The 20980-nt window shown below is 34.0% G+C and overlaps 1 protein-coding gene across 10 annotated transcripts in view; it reads left to right on the top strand.

Annotated features, from left to right (window-relative positions):
* Vezt (vezatin, adherens junctions transmembrane protein) overlaps positions 1-20980 on the top strand; it is a 67750-nt gene that overhangs the window by 24569 nt on the left and 22201 nt on the right. For 4 of the 10 annotated variants that reach the window (XR_011707048.1, XM_071609624.1, XM_071609627.1 and 1 more), the window contains exons 2-8: positions 3102-3236; positions 7355-7444; positions 8402-8518; positions 12026-12201; positions 13701-13976; positions 16725-16874; positions 19440-19587. Coding sequence is in view for 9 of the 10 variants with exons in the window: in XM_071609624.1 (XP_071465725.1) it covers positions 3102-3236; positions 7355-7444; positions 8402-8518; positions 12026-12201; positions 13701-13976; positions 16725-16874; positions 19440-19587 (1092 nt within the window). In the remaining variant the exon portion in view is untranslated. The remainder of the gene's footprint in view (positions 1-3101; positions 3237-7354; positions 7445-8401; positions 8519-12025; positions 12202-13700; positions 13977-16724; positions 16875-19439; positions 19588-20980) is intronic. The other 6 variants (XM_027952245.2, XM_071609629.1, XM_071609625.1 and 3 more) reach the window with 5 other exon arrangements.

Below are 20980 nucleotides of genomic sequence, written 5' to 3'. Positions count from 1 at the left end.
ACAGGAAAGTATATGTTTAACATATATGAAGAACATATCTAGAAAACAAAGTGTTCATTGTTTCTTTTTTATTTATTTATTTATTTTAATCTGTGCTACAGATATCCCATTTTGTTCTTTTTTGAGCAATGACGTAACTAGAAAAGGAGGGGTTAGTGCTAAGGGAGCATCTGCTGTATGTGCAGTAAAAGGAGCATTATAATCTGAATAAAAAGAAATTTACTTCCACCCCCCACCCTCCAAGCCTCTTCTCAAAAAACATTTAAGAGTGTGCCTCCTGTGTCTGGGGTTATAGCTCAGTGGTAGAGCACTTGCTCAGCACACATGAGGCACTGGGTTCGACCCTCAGCACCACATTTTAAAAAAATAGATAAAGAGTATGCCTCCTGATTTCCATTGAATCTTTATAGAATAGGAATCAGTAAATAAAGTTTTTGGGCCAGATTCTCCCACCCCAATTTTTAAATGGCTGGTGAACAATGATTTTACTTTTTTTGTTTGTTTGTTTTTCAGTACTGAAAATCCAACCCAGGCTCCTGGCATGCTAGGCAAGTGCTTTACCACTGCACTATATCCCCATTTTTTAAAATTTTAATTTGAGACTAACTTGCCTAGGCTGGCCTCAAACTTTCAATCATCCTGCCTCAGTCTCCTGATTATCTGGGATTATAGCCATAGGCCCATCCTCCCTGGCCACCTTTTCTTTATTTAAATTGTTGGAGAAAATATCAAAATACTTATATTCTGTAAAACATGAAAATTATATAAATTTCAGATTTCATTGTGTGGAAATAAAGTTTTATTGGGATATAACTGTACATGGGTTTATGTATTGTCTCTGTTTTCACACTTCAGCAGCAGGGTTGATTGTTGGGACAGAAACCATGTGGTCTGCAAAGTCTAACAGATTCACTGTCTGGCCTTTTATAGCAAAGGTTTGCTGCCCCTGACTTAAAGAAACTCTGCTTTGATCAATGTTATTTATTGTTCTTCCCCATGGGAATTCAAGTGAAGAAAGAGTTCTACTGCCTTAAAAACAAGTGTTTTGTTTTGTTTTTAAAGTATGTAAACTTTTCAAAAGGTCAATCCAGACAAATGGGCTAGTGTTCTTGTTCTTTTGCCACCCTGAAGGGCAGAGCAGGTTGGGGTTCACAGTTCAACTTGAAAACACACATTGAGGGAGGGGAGGGGGGATAGTAGGGGAAAGGAAAGGTAGCAGAATACAACAGTCACTAATATGCCATTATGTAAAAATGTGAGTGTGTAACCGATGTGATTCTGCAATTTGTATTTGGGGTAAAAATGGGAGTTCATAACCCAATTGAGTCAAATGTATGAAAGATGATATATCATGAGCTTTGTAATGTTTTGAACAACCAATAAAAAAATAAAAAAAAAGAAAACACACATTGAATAATTCAAGGCAATATTCAAGTATACATTGAGGTGATACAAAGATTAACTGTTTATGCCACCAGAGATTTTTAAATCTAGTAGAGGTATAAGAAACACATCTTCCTCATAGTTTTAAAAATACATTTCTTAAAAGAGATTAGACATAGATTAAAAGAAAGGCAATTGGCTCAAATTTCTGTTCTTTCAAATTGGGGCCCAGCATATTTCTACTCTCTCTTATTCTGAATTCAACAATATAGTCCCTAAAAGTCTAATTTAGCTGTGGCTCCTTTGTTTTCATAGCATCCATTATGTTCCTGTTATTGTTAATTTGCTTGGTTTCTCTGTACTAAACTATAAGCTTCTTTAGTATCTTCCTTACTAGACAAATGAAGAATTATTTCTTCTTTGAGCTTAGTATAATATTTCAGAGCATTGGCTTTGGAGACAGATTTAGTAGTCAATCCCAACTCTTCTGCTTTCATCCAGAATCTGTTTCTACATGTACTAAATGGGAATAGCAATAATAATTATAATGATGACAATAATAAAATCCTTTCAACTTTGTTGTGAACTACAACTGAGATGATGCAAGTAAATACTTGAGATTTGTTAGCTGTGTGAAAGTTGTCAGCACCAAAATAGATTCACTTATTTCAACCCTAATAAAACAGAGTCCAGAGGCAAAGAAGGGAGAACCTTCACTCATGTGAGCCCGAAACAGGAACTGCCAAAAAGGAATGGAAATATACTAAACCAGAATTTTCCAGTTAAGCTACTTCTGTAAAGACCCTCTGCTAGCAAGAGCCTGTACCACCAATGAACAGTGCTACCTCCTGCAATAAGCCCCTTGTAAACCAGGGGTCTCTGTTTCAAAATACCTTAAATGGAATTTTCCTTTTTGCCCTTAAAAACCTCTTTGCCTCATCTCTTGAGGCATCTGTAGTCTGCCATGGTGCAAGTGAATCTCAGATTGCTGTCCCTTAGATGGCATAACTGAAGCACAGAGGATTGTAAATTACCATAGGTTACTTAGCTAGTAAGAGGCAAAATTGGGATTTGAACCTATAGTTTGCCTCCAGAGTTTGGGTTTTTAATTACTGTGTTCAAATGCATGTATTACTCTCTGGTTTGCCATTACTCATATGTGATTTATAGTTTACCTACAGTAATTCTTTCAAAGAGTTTTATTTGTAGTGCCAAGCATATGATAGATAATACATACTTGTGCTAAACAAAGTAATGAAGATGATGTTATGATAAAATTGTAAATTAATACAATACAATCATTGCTTAACATTTTTTGGCTTAAAGTAATTACCATGTTTCACTGTAGGTCCTCTTAGGAATTTTAACCAGCATTGGCTATTTTGAAGCAGTCTACTTTAAGAATACAAAAATTTGGGACAAAGATACTGCTTAACCAATCTATTTATATTCCTAAATTCAGTTTTGCTTGCTGGTACTTGCCCAAAATATTCTGTGTGTTTTATTTAGAGTTTTTCCTTTTTTGGGTCTCTCTGTTAAATGCTTGTTGATTTATTGGTATTAAATCACATTGATTGCAGCATTCAATTCTCACAGAAGTCTTAAAGACTTTGGACATACTAGTCATGACAGTGAAGTTTGATGTTGAATTTGGCGTCTTAAACTTTCGAAAAAAATAAGGATCTTGAAATTTGCTTTATTTTATATGTCTCTTTCAGAATTCTCCACTTTACCAGTACTTACAGGATTTGGGACACACAGATTTTGAAATATGTTCTTCTTTGTCACTAAAAACCGAAAAATGTGCTACCACAGAGGGACAACAAAAGCCTCCTATGAAAGTCCTACCGAAAGTAAGAGAGCACACTGATATTCATTCTTTCTTTTTTTGGTATGGATACTGAATGCAGGGGTGCTTAACCACTGAGCCATATCCCAGCCCTTTTAATTTTTTAATTTTGAGACAGAGCCTTGCTAAGTTGCTGTGGCTGGCCTCAAACTTGGAATCCTCCTGCCTCAGCCTCCTGAGTTCCTGAGATTATAGATATGCACCACCACATCTGTTGAGAACATATTCATTTGTGTGTGGAGGGAGGGGGGCTGCTAGGAACTTAAATAACCCAGGGCCTTCTACCCACTAGGCAAGGACTGTTGTCACTGAGCAGCATGTCAGCCAAGCATGCTCATATTTTTATGTTTTTTTTTTATTATCTTACTAAATACTTTTGCCTCCTATAATAAAAAACAAAACCATCTCCTAAGCCCCTCCATGTCCTTCCTCACATTGGTGAGGTGCTAATTTTTCATTTTATCAGTGGTACAAAATTGTTCAGGTAAATGGGAATCCTTACTGCTGCTTTGGACTGTTTTGTGGATAACTTAAATAAACTGAGAAAATGAACATGGTTGAATTAAAATATATTATTTCTTTAATATTTAAGTTATCCAAAAGGATTCAGAAAAATATACTAAAACTTTAGTTAGAACCGAACTAATAGGAATCCTCTACTTAATGGAATTATCCCCTCTAAATCTTTTTTTAAAAGAATACAAACTATAAGAAAGCAAATTGAAGTTTTTGAAACACAGTTTCAAGGGTATATGAAAAAAAATGGGTATGTTTACCTCAATTTCTGATGCCTTTATATTTAGAGGGTTATTTTTCATCTATACAGTAAATTGCTCATGTAAGTGATATACAACATTGTGAAGCTGAGATACTAGAAGAATCTCCATTAATTATGTCTTGGAAGATGCATCTACAAAATTCCTTATATTTTATTAGCTATATTTACTGAAATATGAAAATATTTAGTACATTTCAGTTTTATTCAAAGGATTTAGAAAAAAATTAGCCAGATTACCTCATTCCTTAATCCTTCTAGTTTAATCCATGTTTTATTACAAGACTCAGTTACTGTTATGAAGAGATATTCAAGTTTCCAATTAGTCATTTACTCCTTTGTGATAAGGAGATAGAGAATAAATTGACAGGAATATTTTCCTGATCCTGTTAGTAAAACATAAAATGCCAGGTAACCAAGCTGGCCCCTTTGCAATAACGAACTAAACGCTAAAGAAATGTTTTTATCTAATACCCAAAAATGGGAGTTAGGGGAATTAATTCTCACATGGTTCACAATTTACTCCTTCTTGCCCTTTTCTTTCTTGGGAAAGGGTTTGAAAAACAAAACCTAAAGTTAGGTCTGATAGGCTATTTTTAGATTAGCACTTGTATTTGAGATTACTTAGCATCAGCAGACAAAGAATAGCTAAGGGATAATCTTTGGGCAGGGATGGGAATTGGCTTCTAGTTTTGGAAGTGGTTTTTGGCATAAACTCAGGTTTTGTAGATATTAATGCTTGTCATTTATGATAAGGATTTTTATTTATAGAAATGTTTATAAATAAATCAGATAAAGAGCTTATAATTGAATTCTCTCAGTAATTGAGGTGAAAAAAAGAAAAAAAAAAAAAAAAAAAAACGCAGCCAGAGGACATTTTTAAAACTTACCATGTCTAGAAATTTCATTTAGTCTTCCTATTGTACATCTCTAAGCAACTTTTTTTTACTGTATGAGCTATATCTTCCCCAAATGAATTTTCCCCCTGAATCTGGGACAGCTAAAATTTAGAAGCATTTATTGAATTATTCAGTTCATTCTCAGGGAATGTATTTTTAGAATTGTGCCCAAATTTCTGTTCAGGGAGTGAACTGTCAATTATTTTTCTTTGCAAACAGTGTTTTTGTATAATATATGTTCTTGATGAAGCAGTCATTAGCATTATTAATTGCCTTCTCTTTTTTCATGTTAATGATAAGTATTTATTGTATAGTCTCTTCTAGTATTTGTATCATGAATATTCAACCTTTTTTTTTTCTCATTTTCTTTCCTGTGGTTGTTCTTTTTTTTTTAATATTTTTTTTAGTTGTCAATGGACTTTATTTATTTATATGTGGTGCTGAGAATCAAACCCAGTGCCTCACATGCTAGGCAAGCACTCTACCACTGAGCTATAACCCCAGCTCTGTGGTGGTTCTTAAATGTTCCTTTCATAAGGTTTTTTTGTTTGGTTGGTTTTGTTTCTTTACAGTCCTGGGGATTGATCCCAGGGGTATTCTACCACTAAGCTACATTCCCAGCCCTTTTTACTTTTTATTTTAAGACAGGTCCTCACTAAGTTGCCCAGACTGGCCTCCAACTTGCAATCTCTCCAACTTCCAATCCTCCTACCTCTGCTTCCCGATTATAGGCGTACACCCACCATTCCCAGCTCTTTCGTAAGATTTTAGCATCAGGCCTCTTCTCTCCTTGGTCTTTCTTCTCTGGGTAATCTTATCTACTCTCTTGCCTTCATTGATTGGTTATATACATTCTCCAGGCTTTTATGAGTTCCAGATGCTTACTAGACATTTTCACCTGCATGTGTTCCAGTAAGCACAGATTCAGTATGCCCCAAACAGGACTTCTTTTCTCAGTCACCCCCAAAACAAACAAAAAACATATTCTTTCTATATTCCCAAATTACTACCCTCTCTCAGTTATCTCACCATTTCCTATCACTCCTGTGTTGCTTTGGTAACTAAGTGATATATCAGGTCAGCTTCTATGTATCTTAAATCTAACTCTATGTATTACTATGTTTACATTCAATACCTTGCTGAAGCCTTTATCATTATTTATATGACTTATTAAATAATCCTCCTAGTCATTCTGCAGACATTACTTGCCATTACAGCCTTTACACCATTGCCAATTATTTTTGTAAAATGCTGATTTATTGTTTTGTTTTCTTGCATTAAAAACCTTTGGGGGCCCCTCATAACCTATCAGATAATGTCTAAACTATGATGTTATCTAAGATCATACCATGCCTTTCATTATACTCCCCCACCCACCCCCATGCTAGGGATTAGACCCAGGGCCTCCCTTATTCTAAGCATACACTCTACCATTTAACTATACCCTCTGCCTTACCTTTTTTTTTTTCTTTAATTGACACATAAAAATAGTAAGTTTTTATGGAATCCATATACCTTTTAACTTCCTGAATAATCCCTTCTTCCCATAATGATAACTGTCCTGGGCTATGCTACCATTCCCATGGTCTGTGCTTCCTTAGCCTCTCTCCTTTGCTCATCCTCTTCCCTTCCCTGGAATGTCCTCCTACCTTTGTTGAATTCCTGCTCCTCTGATAGGGCTTAGCTCCAGTATTAGCTGCTCTTTTGACCTCCTCTCCTCCCATACTTTATTCTAGACTTTGCATTGGTATATAATTATTTCTATTGTCTCTTCTATACTAAGTTCCTGAAAACAGCAGTTATGTGTATTTATTTTTAATTCCTATGACCCTTTGCAGTACCTGGGTATTGTTATCACTTAATATAAATTCCATCATGTAATGAATATAACCTCCTTTTTCTGGCATGCTCAGAAATGGGCTATTAAGTTAAATTGTATTTTGGGTTGATTCAATAATAAATCTTTTATTTCAGTATGTGACAGTTTTTCTAAAATGATTAAAACATCTTTCTGCCTTAATATTATGAAATGAAATAATCTTAATATTTGAGAACTTGGCATGCCCTAGGATTTCATTCTGAAATAAATACCATCGTCACATTGACATAGATAGTATATAGTGTTCCCAAGACAAATGGATTACATTAGAATGTCTTTTGGCTGCTTTTGAAGAAACAGATTTCTAGGCCTCATTCCAAACCTATTGAATCAAACTTTTCTTAGTTTGGAGGCTCAGAAAAATATTTCTAATTAAAAGCTCTAGGTGATTCTATTGTACAACCAAATTTTGGAATTAATGAGGAGACTGCAACATTGACAAGATGTATAACCTGGACAATTTTTCTGATAAAAATTCTGATTAACTAGAGGTAAGGTATTTAGAGGTTTTTTTACTTTTTGGTTGTATTTAATTAATGATCCTATATAATGTCATTCATCTCCTTCAGCAAGGCATCCTGTTAAAAGTGGCTGAAACCATCAAAAGTTGGATTTTTTTTCCTCAGTGCAGTAAGAAAGATGACTTACTTCACAAATTGGTGAGTATTCACTTTACTTCTTTTTGTCATCTTACAGGGCTTCAGTTTATTAGACAAATGATAAATCCGAATGTATTTTGCTACTGATTTTGGCAGTGATTTTTCTTTTTTTTAATTAGGAATTCTGCAACAACTGGGGACCTTTTAATTCATAGCTTATTGTTCATAGCTCTTTTAAGAGGTTAGTAACAACTTAGAATGGAATATTCTGGTAGTTATTGGAACCTTGTTTTTTAGACTTATAAATTAGTGCTACCATCTTGCTTCATTGACAAGTGTTCCTCTCAGGAGGGAAGAGAATTCATCTATTAGTGTGATCAGTTTAGTCTTGGGGGACTGGTGAATCACAGAATTTCACAGACATTTGAAATGGTCAGTCAACACTGAGGGTCTTTGTGATTCCTGTGAGGTTTTCTTTCTATTTTAAATTTTTTTTTCATTAGACTAGGCTGTAATTAATGTATCTATTGCTTGACTCATGACCTTCTTACAATCTAACAATATAAAATCCAGGAAGTATAGCTAAAACATTCAAATTATAAAGTTCTCATGGCTCCCAAAAGGAGTAACCAAGTTATGAATGAGCAGGTTTCAGGATCCTCTGCAGGCCTGTGACTCTAAGAATTGTCATTCTTGTAAATTAACATCTGTAAAGAGATTGTTTACAAAGTGCTTTCACATTTTGATTCGCTACTCCAAACACACTATAAGGTTGAATATAGTTTGCCAGTGAAAAGCCTAGATTCAGACCACCTAGTTTGGTTTAATACGATTAAGTGAATTGCCCAAGAATATTTAGCTACAGAACATGATAGAGCCAGAATCTGAACCCAAGTCTCTTGGTTTCAAAACTTTTGCTCTTTCCACTCAAAACTACTACCTTTCTAGCTTGAATATTATTATTTTTTGACTAAAATTATGTTTTTAGCAATCCAGATTATCAAGTTCTCTGTTCAGGGTTTCATCTTTGTAGAAGGTGTATTGAGAAGGTCAAGGAAGTGTCTTATCATCTACGTAGAATATCATCTTTACCCAGGTGGAGCCATCTCATTCTTCAGTGATACTAGGACTGTGGTAAGGTATATGGATCCACATATGTTTTTCTGTAGTTTATTCATTGTTTGCATTGGCCTGGTCTTTTGTTCTTTGGTTCATTGTCAGTGGCCACATGTTTCATGTCATGTTTCTCTATAAAGTGGCAGGCAGCCTCTGTATGCATCCCTTTTGTGCCTGTATTATGGAGAATTATGGGAATACATAACCAAAGAAGGAGTTGACTAAAGGAATTGACCACTGGCTTCTGTCATGTGATTGTTTGACTTTACCCGCTTGGTTGTGATATATTTAATATGTTATTAATTATACAGACGTTGAAGCAGACCCTCTTTTTTTAAATAAAAATACTGGCAATTTTTCTGATAGTTGAATATTTTACTGTTTATGTTTATAGTGCCAAAAGATTGAAACAAAGAGAGATTCTTTTATAGCAATTATGATGGTAGTGTTAGTAGTACTTTTTAAGCATTTTTTGACCTATGAAATGCTTTCACACATGTGTCTCATTTGATCCTATCAGCTTTATGAAATAGCATTATGATATAGAAAACTGTGTAAGATCATTGATGCAGAAGAAAAAATTAGAAATCTCTTTATTCTTTAATGTGTCTTCTCATATCCTTTTCATTTCATCCAAGCAGAAATCATCCTAAGTTACTTTCTCATGCCACTTTCCTGTGTAGATCCTGAGATTTCCATTATCCATCAAATCAATCCAAATTGCTCACTTCAGCACTAAAGAGTCTGCATCATTTAGTATTAACCAACCTTTCCAACTTTATCCACCTTCCTTTTCTTTAATTTTGTATTCTGTATGCCTGTGTATGTGCTCTTATACTGTGGTGGAACTCTTTTCCATTTTTCTCTTGATCTCTTGGAATCTGTTCAGTAAGCAATCCTAGCTTTTTCTCAAGTTTTTTTTCCCCCCACAAACTTCATTCCATTGGATCTCTTATTTATTCATCAACCTAGTAATAATTATCTATATTTATGTTCTATAAGTTTTTGCATTGTATTATGTTCAATGCATGCTTTTCTTGTCTTTGAATTATTTCATATGTACTAACAACACTAACAGCTAACACTTAGAACTTACTGTGTGCCAGAAACTGTTCTTATTATTTTATAGATATCAACTTATTCTGCACAGCCCTATAAAGTAGTACTTTTATTATCCCCCATTTTACAGATGAGAAAACTAGCACAGAGAAGCTATTAACTTGCTTAAGTTGTGAGCCCAAGATATAAGCCTAGGTTCCAAGTTTTGATACTCAAACTTGTTGAGAATGAGCCATTTTATATAGTGCACCTTCCAACAGCACAGGGCTCCCACCTTCTGATATGTAAGTCATTCAGAATTTGTACCTTTTAAATTTCTTCCTTTGTTTGATTTGAACCTGGACTTCTCAGTTTAAATAAGGCTGTTGTGAGATGTTTCTTAATATGGCATATGACTATTTTCCTAATAGTTTGATTGCTGTAGTACAGTATATTTTCTATAGTTAATTATTTTTATAAATAGTAATATATAATTTTATAATTTATCCTGAAGAAACTTATTAATTTAATCTTATTCCACTTAAATAGCCATTGTTATCAGAATATAGCTCAAGTTTTTCCTCTGTAGAAGCAATCAAATCCCTAAAATAACACTGCTTTAGTTATTTGAAGTGTCTTGGTTCCTTTCAAGTTCACTATTATTTTAGGTTGTTGGTGTGTTATATATTCTTTAATCAGATATTCCCAAAGCTATTAATATTGCCTCTAAGCATATTGATTTGAGAAGGCAGAGTATTCTAGTTTTGCAGTTGAGTGTGATGCTAGGGAATGATGTTTAAACAAAGGAAAAGCAAAGGACTGCCCTCAAACCTAAGACCTAATTGGTTTTATTTTTATTATAAAAGGCCTTGTTCATTTAAAAATTATTTTTATTTTGATAATATAACAAAATCACTCTGTTACTAAATTTAATACAAAACAAAACATAAAATTTTCTGGTGAGGCTAACTGCAGAAAAGCAGAATTAACTACCAAAGACTATGGAAGATACAGGGGATGGGGAAAGGTTGGTCAGTGGTTACTAAGTTATATTTAGATAGGAGTAATAATTTCTCATGTGCTATTGCACAATAAGGTTACTACAGATATCCATAATGTACTGTACATTTCAAAAAACTATAAGAAAGGACTTTGTAAGTTTTCACCATAATGAAATGATAAGTGGGGAGGAAGATATGTTTAACCAGATTTAAACATTACACCATGTATCTGAGTATTGAAACATTACATGGTACTCCATTAATATGTACAATTTTTGTGTTCTTATGTATCACTTAAAATTAAACTTAAAAAATCTATCAGAATTCTGGAAAGTAACTTCATCTCTTTTGACTTTTGTTTTCTTCTCTATAAAATGGAGAAGAGGATGATTATGTACATCACAGGGTTACTGTGAAAATTAACCTGACTGCCCTAACACTGCTACCTCTTCTGTTACCTCTCTACCATGTGCAATGTGCATTCTGCACATATCATATAAATTCTGCTCTCCCAAATTAGAAGAGCTTCTATCCTGACTGTCCCACTCTTCCAACTCTTTGATCTGATAATTCTTATTTATCCTTTAAGACTATGTCAGGTTTTACTTCTTTAACTTTGGCTGACTTTAAATTTGGTTCTTCTGGTCATTTTCTTAGTTTCATAGTTATACCTCATCACACTTCTTTACACATTATATCTTAACTGTTTAATTTTTGGTTCTGTCCATTAAACTATTAGGAACTCCTTAGTAAGAGTAGAGACTGGTAGGCCAAGTGTGAGCTCATTGGTAGAGTGCTTGCCTAGTATCACAAGGATCTAGGTTCAGTCCCCTAATACTGCAAAAAAATAAAAATAAAAGATAAGATTTGTATGTCTTGTCCATTTTTTGTGTCTTCGGTGTCAAGCATGATACCTTGCTTAAAGAAGATATTCCTTGACATATGGATAGAAGGAAGAGAGTAAGGAATAAATGAACTGGTATATGTGAAGGCATTTTGTAAACTATAAAGTGCTATGGAAATGTTAATGTTGTTTTACATTACATACCTAATGATGTACTTTTAAATAATTGAATGTCCATTTTTAGAAGGCCTTGATCCTGTTGATGTAATTCTTAGATATGGCTTTATCATTACAGTATTCAGGGTCAGCATCTTTTATATTGTATTCACCATATTGCCTCCCAACAATTTAAGTAGGCTTGAGTAGACAGTGTTATTAATCTGTAATTACTTTATATCTCATTATTTAAAATTTATATTTCATATCTAATATCTTAATGTTGATCTCAATTTTTATTGTTTCACATATATAGTGAAAATAAAACCCCATCTATCATACTTAAGATAGATTGGACTGATGTTTCTTTTGGGGGTCTGTACTGAAAATGAACACCTCCCAAAGTTTATAATACATTAGAAGCTTAGCACTTAATACAGTGGCACGTATGTATTAATTCTTTTCTTCTGGCATTTTAATGGCAAGGATACTGGATTCCGACTCGACTTACTGCATACCATCCTGCAACAGGAAGTCCTGTTACAAGAGGATGTAGAACTAATTGAGCTACTTGATCCCAGTATCCTGTCTGCAGGGCAACCTCAACAACAGGAAAATGGACACCTTCCAACACTCTGCTCCCTGGCAACCCCTAATGTTTGGTACTGTCCAGAAAACATCTATCTTTGACTGCTTACATATAGAGTATCACAGAGGAAATGTCATCATGCTTTCCATTGTAAAGGCATTATAAACATCCTATACATTTAGCATTACAATGAATGTAATGATATGCTAGAGGTTAAAAAATGTTTCTCTGAAGTAACTGCTATTTAAAGTAAAGCCGGAAAAACATATGATTTGATTATCATATACTTCCAACTCCGTAAAATTAGTTTTGTGCTTAGCAGCTCAACAAAGAAGAATAAATATAAGCCAGGTGTGGTGGTGCACGCCTGTAATCCTAGCGGCTCAGGAGGCTGAGATAGGAGGATTGTGAGTTCAAAGGAAGCCTCAGCAACTTAGAGCCTAACCAACTCATTGATACCCTGTCTCTAAATAAAATACAAAAAAGGGCTGGAGATGTTGCTCAGTGGTTAAGCGTCCCCAAGTTCAATCCTCAGTACAAAAAAAAAAAAAGTATAAATGTAGCAAAAGAAACCTCTCTTACCCAGACATCTACGTACATGTGTGCTTACAAACCTAGTCAATTCTTTGTAGTTCTTTATAAAATATAGTATAATAACCACATTATAGAGACACTAAGGATAGAATAAGACATAACAGTCAACTATTGCTACTGTGGTTGAGAAGAGATCATAAGGAACATAATTTAATTATTTAAACTATTCTAAAACTTACTGAGGAGGCTAAGGCAGGGGGTCACTGGAATTCACAAGTTAGGGGCCAGCCTAGATAATGTAGCAAGACCTTGTCTCAAAAACAAACAGATAAGCATTATCCTGAAATTTTTCAATCACTTGAAGTGCCTGCATCTAATGCAAAAGTCATATTTTTTTAAATAATAAGAAGAATGGTGAAATGATATTATATATAAAAAGTTGCTGATGTCCTCCTATTAGCATTTATTAAATTTGACAGAGAAGGGAGGAATGAATCAAGGAATGCACTAAATCACTGTTCCAGTTATATTAGGCAGTTACATTCTTTGGCCTCAGTCTTCTAAATGTCTTTCCTGTCACACTGACAGATGCTTCAGATAGTGAAGTATGATACTTTTCAAATCTGCAGTCAACCAAATATCATCATGAGGAAGTAAGCATCTTTTCCTTCAAAAGTAGAAGAATTTTCTGGGTAAGGTGCCACAAACCTGTAATCCCAGCTATTTAGGAGCCTGAGGCAGAGGGATCGCAAGTTCAAGGCCAGCCTGGACAATTTAGGGAGACCCTGCCTCAAAATAAAAAGAACTAAGCATGTAGCTTGGTGGTAGAGCACCCCTGGGTTCAATCCCTAGAACCACACACACACAAAAATTACAACTATTTCATATTATCTTATTAAATGTCATATTTTCAAAGTCTTGTTTCACAAAGAATTTATCAATTTTAGTACACCTAAATTTACTGTTGTTTTTACCAGTTGACTTATCTTTCTTTTTCTTGTCTAATGGATATCCTTCTCTTGGTTTCTCTGTTCCTAGGGATGTCTCAATGCTATTTGCCTTCATTAGTTTGCTGATTATGCTTCCTACTTGGTGGATTGTATCTTCTTGGATGGTATGGGGAGTGGTTCTATTTCTTTATTTAATCATACGAGCATTGAGATTATGGAGGACAGCCAAACTACATATGACCCTAAAAAAATACAGTGTCCGTCTGGAAGATATGGCAGCAAATAGCCGAGCATTTACTAATCTTGTGAGAAAAGCTTTACGTCTCATTCAAGAAACTGAAGTCATTTCCAGAGGATTTACACTGTGAGTTCATTTTTCGTTTCATTTTAAAAATTATTGTTTTTCACTACATAGTTTAAGGAAACTATTTATTATCTATTTTCATTTATCTCTTGAATTTACTGGAAAAGAGCATGTTACCTGTCAGCCCTACTTAAAGTCTATTAACTATAAAATGAAGGGTTAAAGACATTATATGCTAGATTTAACATGTAGTATGATTCTACTTACCTCCTTTGAGAAACCATAGTACTTCGAGGATCATGATTATTTTATCTATTACCATGTATTTATTTGTATGAGATAATATAAAAAGACTGCCTGACACTGAACCTAGCATGCAATCGGTACCCCATATATGTCTGTTCCCTTTATTCTCTTTTAAATATCATCTTTCTCCAGTTTAAGTGATAGATGTATCTGACATGGATTAATTTTGAAGTCTTAATCTGTGTTAGTAATATTCTTTAGGTAAACATTGGTGGTATTATAGCACAGATACTTTCAGAATATCATGCAAATAGTGATGTTTCGTATTCTCATTGACAACGAAATATTCACCAGTTCAGCCATAAGTGTTTAAGCTACTGCCATACTTGCTACTTATTTTTTTCATTAAAAAAAAGTTAAATGAGCACCAACTATGTTCCATATACTATGCTAATCACTTTTACATACAACTAAAGGCAAGTTGTATGGTAAGTGATAGAGCACATATCCAAATCCATTCCATCTGACTTCTAACTTATTTCCAGTAAGTTGTTGCCTACTGAATGCTCACAAATGGTGGCTGGACTATAGTATATTTAGTAATTTATATTACTTATTTAACAATTTCAGTCTGTATGTGGGAGAAAGTATATAATAAAGAATAACCATTACTTTTAGTTGTATCTGGGAAATTGTGAAAATCAGAAGTGAAAAACCTCTGGTGTCTTGAATTCTTCACTCTGCTCTAGAATAGTACTTAAACAATCTTGACAGAAAAGCTGTATCTGGAACATTATGGAACAAAGAAGAGGAAGAAGCTGCAGTAGTTATAATGTTCTTTACTCTGTTGTGTTCTACACAACAGTTCTGAGTGTTCATATTATTCCTCTGCTCAACTCAAAATAAAAGTGCTCAGTATCTATGGATATTTTCCTTCCACTAGGTTAGGTCTGCTTCTTACTGGTAGAAGATAACGATTTTATGTTGTTTGTCAAATTTTAAAAATTAAAAATCACACTTAAAATAAGTAATATCTCCTTTTCATTCTTGACTTACACAGCATTTTATTGAAAGGCCTGACTGATTAAGCTGAATGGCTGTGTGCCTATCTAATGTTTAGGCATGTGTAGAGGATTCTGTGCCTTTGTCACTTTCAGGTTTTTACCTATATATATGGAATTGGCATGAAAAGGTAATGTGGGCCAGTTAGACACAATTTACCTTTAGATGATGCTTTTCTACTGTTCAGATGGCAGATAGGCAGAAAAAAATATTGGAAGAAATTGTGTTTCATTTATCTCCGTCTAACTAGACAATACACTGAAAAAATGAGAAATAATAAATCGTGAATCATAATTTTTTACAAATATTTTTACTTTGTAAAACTGGTTTAGTAAATTGGAACACAAACAATAGTTCCATATGTTGAAATTACGCGTGCTATTTTGTTTCTGTCTCAATTTGTCCTCTCTAGAAAATAATTTAACCCTTCTTTGCCTTGAGAATAAGCCTGTTGGAGCTGGGGCTGTAGCTCAGTGGCAGAGCACTTGCCTAGCACATGTGAAGCACTGGGTTCGATCCTCAGCACCACATAAAAATAAATAAAGGCATGCTGTCCATCTTTTTTTTTTAAAAAGAATGAGAGTATCAGTCATTGTCCATATATTTTAATTTGTTTTAACATTTTTAAAGTTCTGAGTTAGGGTTTTAAAAATAAGTTTATGGTTATGTTATAGAAAATTTACAAATATTGATATTTGTTATTATCTAATAACTGTAATATTTAATCCTGCATACTTAACAGTCATAAAACAACACATAAATCATTGCAAATAGATACTTTCCATTAATCTTAAGGAAAGTGACATAAAATGTGCTCCTTTTGAACGATTTTGAGAGTAGCTCTCCTACCACGTAGTAACCCTTACTTTACCTTTCTACTTGCATTCCCCTGTTGGCCACTGGTCCTGTTATCTTTCTGCGCCCCCTACTTCATTTTGAGTAGGTAAGTGCCAGTGGCAGCAGGTGGGTAAGTAATTTTACCCTACTTTTATGAATGTACAGAATGTTATTTCTATAAAGTATTTGATTGTTCTGTACAAGTAACCAAATATATGATTAATTGAATATATGTAAATGTATATTAAGAATGTAAATCTGTTGATAATTAAAATCCTTCATATATCTTGTGGATATGGGTTCTGAAAACTGTAAAGTAGTTCCACTTTAGTGTATTTTAGAAGGTAGAGTATCTTTATGGAAAAAATATGCAAATTCTTACATAAATATTCTTATATTTCTATTCTATCACAACTGATGGTTTCCCCATATCATAGGAAACCTTTACTCTTTGAGATTTTGATTTTTCACTTGTGTTTTTTTCTGATGGCCATGTATGGGTCAGGGAAATGGTTATTTATGACACCTGAATTGGGATACTTATAGTCATTTTCTAATAAAAATTATGAGAAAGGAATTCTTTCTAACGTTAATAGAATTGTGGATTTAGGAAACAAAAACTTTAGGACATCTGTACAGTTGTATCACATTTTACTTTTCAAGTTTGCTTGACAGGGTCAGTGCTGCTTGCTCATTTAATAAAGCTGGACAGCATCCCAGTCAGCATCTCATCGGTCTTCGGAAAGCTGTTTACAGAACTGTAAGAGCCAACTTTCAAGCAGCAAGGCTAGCTACCCTATATATGCTGAAAAAATATCCTTTTCTGTCTGTATTTGAGAATAAACATTATTTCAAAGTCCATTATAGGTGCATCCTGTAAAAGTTAACAGTAGGTTTGGACTGTGATTTTGAAGCTAATTTTCATCATCATTTCTATTTTAAAACTGGAAATGCATTCCAGGGAAATGACAGTAACAGGAAGAAAGCTCTTCTGCTCTGGTGTGGCTCATTTTTAACAGGGAAAAAAAAATATCAAGACCCTCCCTTCAGAGATCCACAGAATAAAGTCAAAAGAGCCTGGATTTGCTAGGTCTGACATTTTTAAAAATGGCTGAACATGGTAATAAACTGGCAACAGTAAATCCTTCCCCTTTCAAAAAGCAGACACTAGAATCAGATTGCCTAAATTCAAATTCTCACTGTTTTGGTTTCTGCCCAGGTGACCAGTTTCTTAATCTCCTGTACTTTACTCTCCTCATCTTTAAAATGGCAATAATAACATGATTTTCTTCATTGTGTCTTTGTTCAGGTCAAATGAGTTAATGCATGTAAAGTGATCAGACAGTCCCTAGCATATAGGAAGCACTCAAAGACTACATGACAGTAAGTCTGTCACTTAAATTTACTAAATTAGGAAACTACTTCTGTTTGCCAGAAAATAAAAGTGTATATGATCTTTGTTTTAGGAAAATTTTCGTGGCTATATTAAATCATGAATAATTAAAGAGACTACCTGGTTATATGTAAACAACGGGAAATTTGCAATTATTAAAACAATAGTGATCTGGCCGTTAATACTTTAGTGTGAGATGATCTCCAAGTTTTATTTAGTGAAAAAAAACAACAAAGTGCTCAAAGCAATATTTATAGTATTCATGCATAAAGAGGACTATGTAAATATGTAGGGATAAATAAATATGTGTTTGTGTGTCCAGGTGTATATGTCCTATAATTATTAAATATTTCCAGATAAACAAATATTTAAATGTATGTATGTATACAATACTTGGAAGGATACATAAGGTACGGCAATAAGGATTGCCTTTACTTTTGATAGCAAAACTAGGTGACGAAGTGATGGGATAGAAAATAGTTTTCATGGGCTGGGGATGTGGCTCAAGCGGTATCGCACTTGCCTGGCATGTGTGCAGCCCGGGTTCGATCCTCAGCACCACATACAAACAAAGATGTTGTGTCCGCCGAAAACTAAAAAATAAATATTAAAAATTCTCTCTCTCTCTCTCTAAAAAACAACAACAAAAAAAAATAGTTTTCACTGGACCTCATGAATTTTGAATCTTATTCAAAAATTAATCGAATAAGAAAAATTTTAACTAGCAAGTCAAGATGATTTTATTAGTTTTAAAAAAAATCCAGCCATAGGAAATGTTAGAAAGCTCCCCACATCAATTTATTTATTAAAATACTTTAATCTCAGTATCTAAACATTATATATTACAAAGAATAAAAACTATACACTAATCTCACAAATAGATATACAGAATATTTAACAAAGCATTTATAAATATAACCTAGCATCAAATCAAAATATTATCACAATATGACCGAATAGGCAAATGCTAGAAATGCAAGGATGGTTCAATATCAAGAATTCTATGGATATAATTCTTTCAAAAACAATGGATGGCCAGGCACAGTGGTGCATACCTATAATCCCAGTGTCTCAGGCCATTGAGGCAAAAGGATCATGAGTTCACGGCTAACCTCAGCAACTTAGTGTAAAAAAATAATTAAAAGGGGCTGGGGGGTGCTAGGAATGTAGCTCAGTGGTAAAGTGCTTCTGGGTTCAATCCTCAGTACCAAAATAAATAAGTAAGTATATAAACAACAACAAAGAGGAAAACTAACTTTTTGATTGATATAGATATATGTCCATAAGGAAGAAAACAAAGGAAACAGCAGCGGTCTATGTCAGACAACCCAGAAAAGGTTTAATGCCATTTACATTAGTAGTCTATGCAGTGTTTAAGTAATCATGTCTTGTGTATGGACTGAAACAAAGAGAAGTATTTACTGTAGCATAGTGGGGACCTGAGCTACAATACAATTTCAAAAGGCAGATGTTAAAAAGTACTAAATTAGCATTTTAGCACCTTTGAAGAGTCAAACTTTTATTTTTTCCTTTATTTTATTTATTTTAACGTGGTGCTGAGGATTGAATCCAGTGCCTCACACATGCTAGGCGAGCACTCTACCACTGAGCCACAACTCCAACCCTAGACATTAAAATTTTTATTCACAAGTATCCTACATCTGAATGTTGTTAATATGTAGGCCTTGAGATTAATCAGTGCTAAAAAATTGATATAAATCTCCAGCAAAAGTTCACAGTACATCGGGGCTAGGGTTGTGGCTCAGTGGTAGAGCACTTGCCTGGCATGTGTGAGGCACTGGGTTCGATTCTCAGCACCACATATAAATAAATTAATACATAAAGTGAAGGTCCATCAACAATTTAAAATATATATTTTTTTAAAAGTTCACAATATAGACTAGTAAACGTAATTTTGAACAATTTGACTGTTTCTTTTATGGTTTAATGAAAAGGCTTTGTTGATTGCCTTAACCTGATTTAACCTACCCCCTGAACTCTGAGAGTGACAATGTTACCAACTACATCTGTGTGGTGCCTTTTAAGGAGCTGGGCCTTGGTCTTAGTGAAGAGCAGATTTCAGAAGAGGAAGCACATAACCTTACAGATGGCTTCAGCCTACCTGCATTAAAGGTAATCCATTTGCATAAGAAAAATATCGAAGAAAAGACAGACACACTTGGATTAAACCTGTGCTTTCTGAACATAAATGGGTGTATTTGTTCACCTTCCTTGTTCGCTGAATATCATCATCATAAATATGTTAATGATGTTTGTGACACTGTTTTTAAAAACTGAGAGAATCATACAGATCAAATTTATGTTTCGTATCAAAATTCTTAAAATTCTTTATATAAGAAATACCTTAAATTAGAGCCTGGAAATAAGGGAATTACTTTAATAGGAAGCCAGTATGAGTGATTTTTATGGTCAGCCATTTGTTTAAACAAACATGGACAAAGCATTTAAGATTTATATCTTGGGATGGGGCTGTAGCTCAGTGACAAAGCACTTGTCTAGCATGTGTGAGGCACTGGGTTCGAGCCTTGGCATCACATAAAAATAAACAAATAAAATAAAGGCATGCTATCCATCTACAACTGAAAAAAAGCAACAACTATATCTTCCCTTGAAAAAAAGTCCCTCAGATTTTTTTTATATTTCATATATTAAGGAAAAGATTTTTCATATAGTAAAATCCACATGAAAGGATATGATTGATTGCATAAAAATTAAACTTCAAACCTAAAATACTAATTAATTTTATTTCTTTTTTTTATTATTAATTGATGCATTTTAATTATACTTAATAGTGGGATTCATTTTTAAATGTCTGTACCTGCACATAACATAATTTGACCAAATATTGCATATTTTAATTACAAGAAGCTCAAAAAATTACAATGATTTATAACAAAGGGCTTGTATTTTTCCCATATAAAGAGTACTAAAGTACTAAAACTTAAAGGGCTGAGGGTGTAGGTCAGTGGTAGGTTGCTTGCCTGGTATGCATAAAGCCCTGGGTTTGATCCCCAGCACTGCAAAAACAGACAAACACAAAAACAAAGCTTATAGAAGACAGGTCAGGTTAATGAACTGGCAGTTCACAAAGCAGAAATACAAATACAATAAAAAATTTTTTTAAAAGAGAGCCTTTATCTTTATTCTTTAGATCAATAATTATACTTATGCGGGGCTGTGGATGTGACTCAAGTGGAAGCATGCTCGCCTGGCATGCGTGCGGCCTGGTTTCGATCCTCAGCACCACATACAAACAAAGATGTTGTGTCTGCCAATAACTAAAAAATTCTCTCTCTCTCTCTTTAAAAAAAGTAATCATACTTATGCAAATCTTATTTTTATTTTTTGGTGCTACTAGGTGTTGAATCCAGGGCCTTATACATGCTAGTTAAGCCACATCATCAGCCCTGCAAAATTTTCTTAAGGAAATTATTCTAAATACAGTGAAGCTTTATGTATATAATAGCAAAAAATGGAGCATTGCCTAAGTGCTTAGCAATAAAGG

Source organism: Marmota flaviventris, chromosome 3 (assembly GCF_047511675.1).
Source record: "Marmota flaviventris isolate mMarFla1 chromosome 3, mMarFla1.hap1, whole genome shotgun sequence".
In the NCBI taxonomy this organism is placed as follows: domain Eukaryota; kingdom Metazoa; phylum Chordata; class Mammalia; order Rodentia; family Sciuridae; genus Marmota; species Marmota flaviventris.
Note: the sequence above shows the minus strand (reverse complement) of the source record. Positions and strands in the feature narration are given on the sequence as shown.